At 37.1% G+C, this 10,116-nt stretch overlaps 1 protein-coding gene across 1 annotated transcript; it reads left to right on the top strand.

Moving 5' to 3' along the window:
* Nucleotides 1-7,065: 7,065 nt before the first annotated feature.
* On the top strand, nt 7,066-8,580 carry LOC134753381 (uncharacterized). The gene is made up of 2 exons (XM_063689266.1): nt 7,066-7,102; nt 8,253-8,580. Exons 1-2 carry the CDS (start codon nt 7,072-7,074, stop codon nt 8,537-8,539), a joined length of 318 nt encoding a protein of 105 aa, XP_063545336.1. The 5' UTR covers nt 7,066-7,071; the 3' UTR covers nt 8,540-8,580.
* Nucleotides 8,581-10,116: the final 1,536 nt, after the last annotated feature.

Here is a 10,116-nt window from a genome sequence, read left to right as displayed (position 1 = left end):
AAAATACATATTAAAAATTACATGGTACAAATAATAAGATGTACAAAGGCGAACTTATCCCTTTGAGGGATCTCTTCCAGTTAACCTTTGAGATGAGAGGAGAGAGTGAAAAGAGGGTGATATATGTAGCAAAATGTACAACAAGGTACCAGAAAGACAAAGGATATAAATACATACATAATTAATAGGATAAACATATATTATACAAAAAGGAATAGGGAAAATACACTAAAAATTGGAAAGAAGTAGAAAAGGAACTATACAATACAAATATAGGCAAATTAATCAGTCGGATAACCATAGCTTCTTTAACCTCTCTTTAGTTTTAAAAAATTGAAATATATGAGCGAGATTTGCTTTGATAAAAAGTAAAACCTCGTGGCATGTTCGGAAAAGTAATTTTCCCAAAAATGGACCTAGCTGCGGGTAGTATCCAGAATTTTATTGTGTAACGTAATAACAGTTTGTTTTTTTTTATACCACGTCGGTGGCAATCAAGCATACGGTCCGCCTGATGGTAAGCAGTTACCGTAGCCTATGGACGCCTGCAACACCGCAGATATTACACGCGCGTTGCCGACCCTTTAAAAACCTGTACACTCCTTTTTTGAAGAACCCCATACTGTAGCCCCTCGGGAGAACCGGGATTCTTTTTAATTTGGAAATCTCGCCTCGAGCTCCATATGGTTGAATGTGGAAAAAACCAACTTTTCAGTAGATCAAAACAAAGTTATCAAATTTGCTTCCCAATATTTCGTGAACTATGTGTGCTAAACAGACTATTCTTTTTTTAGGGTTCCGTACCCAAAGGGTAAAAACGGGACCCTGTTACTAAGACTCCACTGTCCCTCTGTCTCTCTGTCTGTCTGTCCATCTGTCTGTCACCAGGCTGTATCTCATGAACCGTTGATATATTTCTGTTGCCGGTATAACAACAAATACCAAAAAGTACGGAACCCTAGGTGGGCGAGTCCGACTCGCACTTGTCCGGTTTTTTTTATATTGAGCTAGGCCTTTTTGCCTTCTTGGATTTTTTTACCTGCCTACCTACCTTTTACCTACCAGGACTGAAAGATCCGAGTTTTTCCTTACATTCTAAACTTTAAATATATTAGGCCTCAAGTTATAATCCCATACGTAGTTATGTTACTAAATTTAAAATCATAATGCCGTATCTACTGATAGGTACACATCTCACAATACACCAGCATTTTAGATGCATAAAGTTTCAAGTCACTTACCGAAATCCACAAAAATTAAACATTTGAGAGGAAAAACTATGGGAAAGACGGATGTGAAAATAATACTTTATACTTCACGGAAATAAAGAGTCATCAAAAATTCACATCCGACGTTATGGAATTCGAGTCAAGAAACATATGTAAAAATGGAAATAGCAAATTGTAGAAAAATTAAAATAAAAGTAGGTACAAGTATAATAATTCTCTCAACTTGGGTTTAGCGTTTAACAACATTTATTTACATACAAGATATATACAGTGGTACTACGTAAACGAAATTAATAACTAGCTTAAATCTAAAATAGGCCCTTGAGGCATTGTACCAAGGATGCTGGCGGCATTTCCCCGCTGTATCGCAATGCTGATACGTTGTGCGAGAAAGCCGCCAGCTCTTCGGTCACCAGTTACGTCAACCAGACGCTTCGCGATTTCTGCAAACAACTTATGCGCGCTGGGACCCCATGGACCTAGAGTTTAGCGTTAGTTTTGGAAGTGTCAGATAATTCTTTAAAGCTTTTACAATTCCGCTCGATAATTTTTTGAATAAATAAGTGTTTTTGGAACATGTCTCCTCGAAATCCATTTGTCGATGTTAAAACAATGGCGTTTAAATCACCAGATGACCATTTGTTATAAAAAAGGCAGACAGGCCAAATTCCCGTTGTAACATTTCGATTTCTAGTTCATGAGCTGACCAACATAACGTGGTCTTCGTAGAATAGCTAATCACTATTATACCACTTAGGGTAGACCGAGGCCAATCGGATCAAGATGAAAAAAAAAATAAAAAATAAAAAAAAGATCTAAAAATAAATATCTTTTATCTTTAAAAATCCCTTGATATTTAAAATATTGCATTGATATGAGCGCACTCCAATTGCGCCGTACGACTCTCCTCTTAGCCTGTGACGTCAGTCATTAATATTTTAAATATCAACAGATTTTTAGCCTGATCCGATTCGTACTGTGATCCAATTGGCCTACTATAGATCTAATAATTATATTTAATATTTATTTATTTATTGGAAACAATGTAAGTTTACAGTTTAAAACCAATTCACTTACATGCTAGGAATACAGATATAAATAGGAACATACAAACTAACCTTAACATAAATACTTATAAAACCATGCGCATAAAAATGTCAAAACAAATTCTAATTGCAAATTTACTTACACGCTAGTAAACAAAAAAAATCGGGAATAATATGAAACAATGTTAATAAAATATACAAAATAAAATGTCATGAGTCAATTAAAATTATAAAAATTCAAAAATTGCCTAGCAGTTCTGCACAAATGATGATGATGGTTGGCAGGCCTTAACTATGCGCTCCTCCAGAAACTTACAGCCTCGCAGAGCTAAACTGTGGAATGAACTGACGCCCGCGGACCGCTACGACCTTCGAACTTTCAAGAAACGAGCGTTCTCCCATTTTAAAGGTCCCTATGGTGTTGCAGGTGCACATGGGCGACGGTAGTTACTTTCCATTAAGCGATTTGTTTGCATGTCTGCCTCCTATATCATATAAAAAACACGCTTGTAGTACGGATCCAAAAACGGCCATTAATAGAAGACCTTAATAGCTGAGGATATCGCCGCTATACTTACTCAACCTCGTATCTGCAACACTTATTTGATGACTAAAACACCCGTATTCCGAATGAAAGAAAAGCGATATTTCCATCAAATGATTGTTGCAGATATGAGGTTGAGTAAGTATAGCGGCGATATATTCGACTAGCTCATGTTATGAGCTTGGAGGATATAGAATATAGACAAACTGAGCAGCCATTGACAGGCGTTCCCCTCTGTCAAAACTCAATGACCGCTGGTAATACACATTGTATGGATTGACGTTTATCTGACATGACTATTTTACACACTTTATTTGGCTTCACTGCGTATATACCTTTGTATATATAGTGCTTCAAATCTTGTAATTAAAATGTGAACCACTTCCCGGTATCTGATTCAGTTGAAATTTGGAGTACTGTAGTAATTCCGGTGACAATTCAATAATATGCTAACATGGAGGTGTTCTGATGATGCAGCCGGTAAGTAGCCAAAGGAACTCCTCGATGGAAAAACACAAACACATCAAGTTTAGGCCCATTAGAAAGCTCTCAAGAAGTACTCGATAGATATGCAAATGAGAAGAAATACAGTCGGAAATTAAAGTGTGTCACAAAAAAATTTTTTTGACAGTTACTTGTTTACGTTACGTATACATTTGAAACCGCTCCCCCGCAAAAATCGGCAGATTGTTTTGTACAGAAAGTTGCAGACAAGTCGTCTCCATTTGGTTATATCCTCTAAGGCTATGTGCGATTGCAATAACACCTACCGCAATAAATCATCGCACTGCCAACAGCTCTCCATACCCGTCAGGCATTTTGACAGCGCCTGTCATTTCGAGCGTGTTGAATTTGGCGCGGCGACTGCATTGTTTTGCATACAATATAGATGGATGGTTTGTGGTAAAATAAAAAGCGCTGGGGCCCATTTCTCGAACGGTATTGGACTAATATTATGCCATGACAACACACCAATAATATTAGACTAATATCGTTCGAGAAATGGGTCCCTGGTGGCCTAGCCATAAGAGCGTGCGAATTTCAATCCGGAGGTTGCGGGTTCAAACCCCGGCTCGTACCAATGAGTTTTTCGGAACTTATGTACGAAATACCAGTCGCTTTTTTGGTGAAGGAAAACATAAAACATCGTGAGGAAACCGGACTAATCCCAATAACGTCTAGTTTACCCTCTGGGTTGGAAGGTCAGATGGCAGTCGCTTTCGTAAAAACTAGTGCCTACGCCAATTCTCGGGAATAGTTGCCAAGCGGGGACCCCAAGCTCAAAGGAGCCGTGGCAAAAATGCCGGGACAACGCGAGGAAGATGATGATGATGGTTTTGTTGTGGTAGATGGATCGTTGTAAAGCGCTTGAGATTGTACAATTATTGGTGAAATAGAGTTTGAATGTTTAATATCCCATACAACCATTTTCGGTCGCCGTTACGACACAAATGTGTCGACACCGTTTTTTCCGGTCACAATTCCGGACAGTGTCGTCGCCGTTACGACACCCAGAAATGGGGAAGAGTCGACACATTGTTACCAGTTTTTTTCGGTCACAATGTTTAGTTACTACACTACTTTGGTGATTTCTGCGACCGGAATGGTTATATGGGATTTATGAGACTGATGAGCTTTTTAAATATATTATAGACTTTTACTATGGGACCAACCACGAAATCGCGAAAATAAAATTTACCCTCCCATAGAAAATGGACCAGCCAAAATGTATGAAACAGCCAAATTTTTTTCGCGAATTCGGGGTTGGTCCCATAGTAAAAGTTGCTCAGTATAATCCCAAAACCTCCCTGGCAACGGGAATGTACTTATTTTTTTGCCACCCTGTATATCAAATCTGGGAAAATTTAGGATTCGGGCCAGGGCTAGATAACACAGTAATCCCTTGTCGTCACGGTTTCGGAAAAGCTAGGTCATAAATCAAACGTAGTTGTTGAGGTAAGCCTAGCCCTAGTTAATACCTATGAAGAGGGTCGAATCCGAGCCCTTGAATATAGCGTTCATACATTAATGTCTATGGTTTAATTGCTTTTGCGTTGGACCGGTCTGAGAAGCGAACCAAAGGGCCTACCGCGAAATCCGAAGTTCGCAAATTGCAGGGCATCATTCTCTTTTACTCCAATTAAGACGTAATTAGAGTGACAGAGAAGGATGCCCGCAATTTGCTAACTTCGGTGTTCGCGGTAGGCCCTCTGACGGGGTATTCTTACGGGCCAATTCGAACAATGATCTAGATATGAAACGGAAACGATAACGAGATATTTAAGTCATGTCAAATTTGACATTTCCGCTATTCCGAATGTCCTCTTGAACAATTTGCTTAAGATATTACTTAGACATCCAATGGATATCTAATGGATATCCCAAAACGTCACAATAATTGAAGTTGAAATTGGTTTCTTGAATCGAGCTGCGAAAGAAGTTGAGAAATAAACTATAACATATCTATTAGATCTCGTATTGTTCTCGTATCTAGTAATTATCACGTTGTTCGAATTGATCGGTTAGTCTAGCCATATGCAGCGACGCTCCGCAGGGTGCGCGACAGCCGCCACAGTCTCCTGACTATGGATGGTATAGAAAGGATGCCAATCTCTTATGGCAGAATTGCTGCAAAAGTGACCGCTTTCAGCTTTAAATAATAGTTCCTAATCTCTCCGGTGGCGCTAGTTAGGCTCTGGGACGTGAGTATAACATGTAAGGCAACAAATAACCCGACCAAATTACGTAGGTTGTTTTTGGTAGTATTTTGGTGTATGGTGGCGCCGCCTAATTACTGTTTTTTGATGGACACTTTTCATACATAAAGATTTGGCTCCTTTATATAGTCTCCATGCTCCTGACCGTCGTGGATGACAGATGGGACAGTGGCCTGATAAGACACTGGTCCTCTCTGCATTTATCTTTAGCACCTAAGATAGTTATTTAAGTTTATTTTTAAGTTAACCGTAGTTATAAGTTTTAATTAACAACTAACAAAATATTATGGACCATGTTTGTCTGAAATAAATGAATTTTATTTTATTTATTTTATTTATATGCACAAAATAATATAAAGAAACCTTGTGACTCAGTCAATGGGTTATTATGGGCTCATTAGATTGTTCTCAAAAGTACTTGATATACATAAAGAAGAAAAAGTACACTCAACTATATTTATAAAATTTGACAAATGTGAATACTTGTAATTTTAATTGTAATAATTGTAATTTTAATTATTATTGAATTTTATTTATTGAATTTTTAATTTAAATTATTTAATTTGAATTGTATTGAATTGTATTGTGTTGAGTTTTAATTATTTGTTGCATTTTCTACTCAAAAATGATGATAATTTGTGGTGATATGTTAGATTTATAAGGCTCATCCGGTGTGTCCTAGCCCTAAGTTAGCTCCTAGTCATTAGTTAATTTGCATGTTAATTTGTTTTGTAATAGCACTAACATTATTTTTATTAGCTATGTAAGTTACTAACACATATGGGTGTATTAGGCCTGAAATAAATGACAATTTAATTTAATTTAATTTTATAGTCATACTCATACTCATTTATTAATAATATTGTTACATATTACACATCAAAAATTGAATTTAATTACATTTAATTACATGAGATAGATTACATTATTTTAAAGTTTTGGGTTGTGTAGGTACAAATATGTCAATTAATTTTACAATTGTGAGCCTTATCATATTAATTAGTATTGTTACATTAAAATAATTTTTTGGATGTCAATTAAATTATATATTGTAGAAGTCATTCAGACTGTAAAAGGCATGGGAGTGGAGCCATTTCTTTAATTCACGCGCAAATGAGTTGGGCAATTCTATCGTGGTGATGACTTTTGGCAATTTGTTAAAAACTGGGGCCCAGCACCTGCATGGTCTATAGATTTTTATATAAAAAAAACGAAATTAATAACTAATTAGCTTAAATCTAGAATAGGCCCCTGAGGCATTGTACCAAGGATGCTGGCGGCATTTCCTCGCTGTATCGCAATGCTGATACGTTGTGCGAGGAAGCCGCCAGCTCTTCGGTCACCAGTTACGTCAACCAGACGCTTCGCGATTTCAATTGTATCAATATTACTTTAATCAAGCTTGAATTTTAAACATTAAAATCGTCTATCAAAGTTTTGTTACGCATCGTTGGCCATAAGGTAATGTATATTTTAGTTTCAACTATGTAAGGTATATAAATTTGCCGATTTTTAATAATATTCGACACACAGCTATGATGTTTGGCCGGTGCTTTTTGTTACTAGGTAAGTAACACGAAAATAGGCGGCACCATATAATCTAAATCTAAGCTAATACGCTCTTATTTAAAACGTTTAAATTCCTACATGTAACTTGGTAAACTTACGTAACGTCTGATACTAGTTGCTTAAAATTTTTATACAAAGAAAATAGAGCTAAAAGTTATAATGTATTAAAAACTGTAATAGATGTCATATATTAAAGAAAAAGTGACGAAGCCCTCCAGTGGTGAAGGCCGGATTCGAACCGGCGTCTTTAGCTATCGCGGCTAACGCCATGAACCCCGAGGAGGGCTTCGTCACTTTTTCTTTAATATATGACATCTATTACAGTTTTTAATTTGTATATAGTAGTGTGACTACTTAAAAAAACAAATCAAAATATTTAATAAAATAATTTGATTTGTTCCCAAACTTGTTATAATGTATGTTAAACTTACTGTTGGCGACAAACCCGCCGCCGCATCAAATTAACTCCACAGAACCAGTGATGACGTACACCGTCACGTTACCGGACCGGTTATCCGGTGACGGACCTGGAGGCCGGACCGTAGGAGGACGGTCAGAATCGAAATAACGGCTCGCGAAACGCACACATCGCGTCTAAATTAATCATAAATTATAAGATTATCTTTGTAACTACTGCAATTAAAATTAGTGTAGTTTTATTCAGCTGTCTAGATCTCCTGGATTTAATACTAATACAAACTAAGCACTAGACGCAACACTTCCACTCGCTCTAATTTTGTCGTATTACAATTTGTAGCAAAGAAATCTAGTCACCTGAAATAATATGTTATACAACGAAGGCCGCAAAATATCTGACACTATCTTATTTATAGCGCAATAAGAGCTTGTTATATATTTTTGCGGCCTTTGTTGTGTAACATATTATTGCAGGTGACTGTACCAGACATAGATATTATGTTACTTGAATGTTCATGTCAAATTTCGCGTTATTTCAGAATGTCGTTTAAAATCAGAGCGTACATTTTTTCTAAACAACATTAGTACCCATGTACCCAATAGACATAATTACCCCACATTTTCCGCCTGTTGTTTACCTCCGCTTTTGCTTGTGTTTTCTTTTGTATTGTTTTTTTATTATTGAGGTGTGCAATAAAGAGTATTTGTATTGTATTGTATTTGTTTCTAGCCCTAACCGCCATCGCCGCATCCGCCCCCGCGGACTCAGGCTGGCGCTGCACCGGCGGCCTTGGCTCGCCCACCGTCTGCCTGGGCCCGTCCGGCGCGCCCCGCTACAGCCCACCCTCCATACAAATATTACCGCCTTTACCCCCGTGCTCTGGGCCGGCGGTCGTGCTTACCCCGCCTCCCAGTCCGTGTCCCGGCCCGCAACCGTGCCCGCAGCCGTGCCACTTGCCGTACCCGTCGCCGTGCCCGCAACCGTTCTCATCGCCTTGTCAATATTATGATAACTAAACGACCAAGGGATAATTACGACTTAAGTAGTCGAAATTCTTCGCAAATTCCACTAATATTCTTGTAAGATTGCGAAGTTTCAAATTATATAAACGACATTTTATATAAATCATGTTTTTAATTAACCCATAGTCGCATTATTCTATAATAAGAATTACTGGTAAGTTGCAAGATTTGACCCGTACATACATAGGTACATTGCAAGTTAATAAAAAGCTTGTAATAAAAGACAAAACTCAGTTTGTGTCATTACACAAACCCACATTTAGTTAGGTAGCTATTTAGTGTAATGGTTTTCCTTTGAGCCGCGCCAAAAAGATTATTTACCCACTCCAACCTCACCGACGAGTGTGAAAATAGAGAAAATGAATTCAAAGCACACAGACTGCTTTACACCGTATATCTTCCTGGTCCATTCAAAAGTGGATTCTATTTCATTCATGACTAGTTTGCTTTTCCATCAGTTGAGAGCGAGCTTAGAAATAAAGTCGACAGAGGAATAATTGGATTTGTTCTTAACCAAAGGAATTAATTGCTACTGCCAGTGGCTAGTGTAGAAAAGACTGACATCCTGCATACCACGCCGCGTTCTCAGCGTGCCCCATCCTTGCTGTGGGTGATGCTATTTTTTGAAGTAAAACTTCTTTAGTCGCGACTAGAGTGTAACTCAAATGTTTTTTCTGACGGAAGTAACGCTCAGTAGTGTCACAAGTACAATAGGACACACGTCAGTGCCAACATAGCGATAAACGTCATCGTCAAAGAAGTTGTACTTCTATCGCGCGTAAAGATTACACGCACACACTTTTTTAATAATAGGACAGTATTACACCAATTGACTAAGTCCCACAGTAAGCTCATAAGGCTGGTGTCGTGGGTACTTAGACAACGATATACATAATATATAAATATGTATAAATACTTACATACATAGAAAACACTCATGACTCAGAAACAAATATCCGTGCTCACCCATCACACTAATAAATACCCTTACCAGGATTTGAACCCGGGACTATTCGGCTTCACTGCCAGAGAGGTCGTCATTTTTACTATTACCTATTCTATTAAATTTTATCTACGTTTCAAATACGCTTTAAAATACTGGCATAAATGCACAACGAAAGCATAACCTCTAGTGCCCCATCTACAATACAATACAAATCCTCTTTATTGACCTTAAAAATAGTTTAGTGCTTAAATTCAAAATTGTACAACATTCAGCAATTTAATAAACTACCGATAGAGTATAAACAGATCTCTGACTGTAAGGTATTCAAGCGCAAATTAAAGGCTTTTCTTGTAGAAAAATGTTACTACTCTATCAATGAATTTGTAAATGACATATTTTAATTTGTATCGCAATAGTAACCTTTTTTATTAAGATTAATAATTATGTTTTTTTATTGACTATTTTATGCATTGTGAATGACATACCTATAATATCAATTGTTGACATTATTATTATTATTGTATTCGTAGAAGTAATTAATTTAGTATTAGAATATTTTTTTGTTGTTTTTTTACTGTGAATTTACTATTTTTAATGTGATTATTTCAAGTGTTTAATGTATGTA

This window comes from Cydia strobilella, chromosome 26 (assembly GCF_947568885.1).
Source record: "Cydia strobilella chromosome 26, ilCydStro3.1, whole genome shotgun sequence".
Classification (NCBI taxonomy): domain Eukaryota; kingdom Metazoa; phylum Arthropoda; class Insecta; order Lepidoptera; family Tortricidae; genus Cydia; species Cydia strobilella.
This window is presented reverse-complemented; position numbering and strand designations above follow the sequence as displayed.

Bases quoted from the DNA above. Each gene is read 5' to 3' on its own strand.
- LOC134753381 (XM_063689266.1), top strand. From the start codon at position 7,072: ATGATGTTTGGCCGGTGCTTTTTGTTACTAG. The intron at 7,103-8,252 runs GTAAGTAACACG...ATTTGTTTCTAG, and splicing joins CCGGTGCTTTTTGTTACTAG to CCCTAACCGCCATCGCCGCA.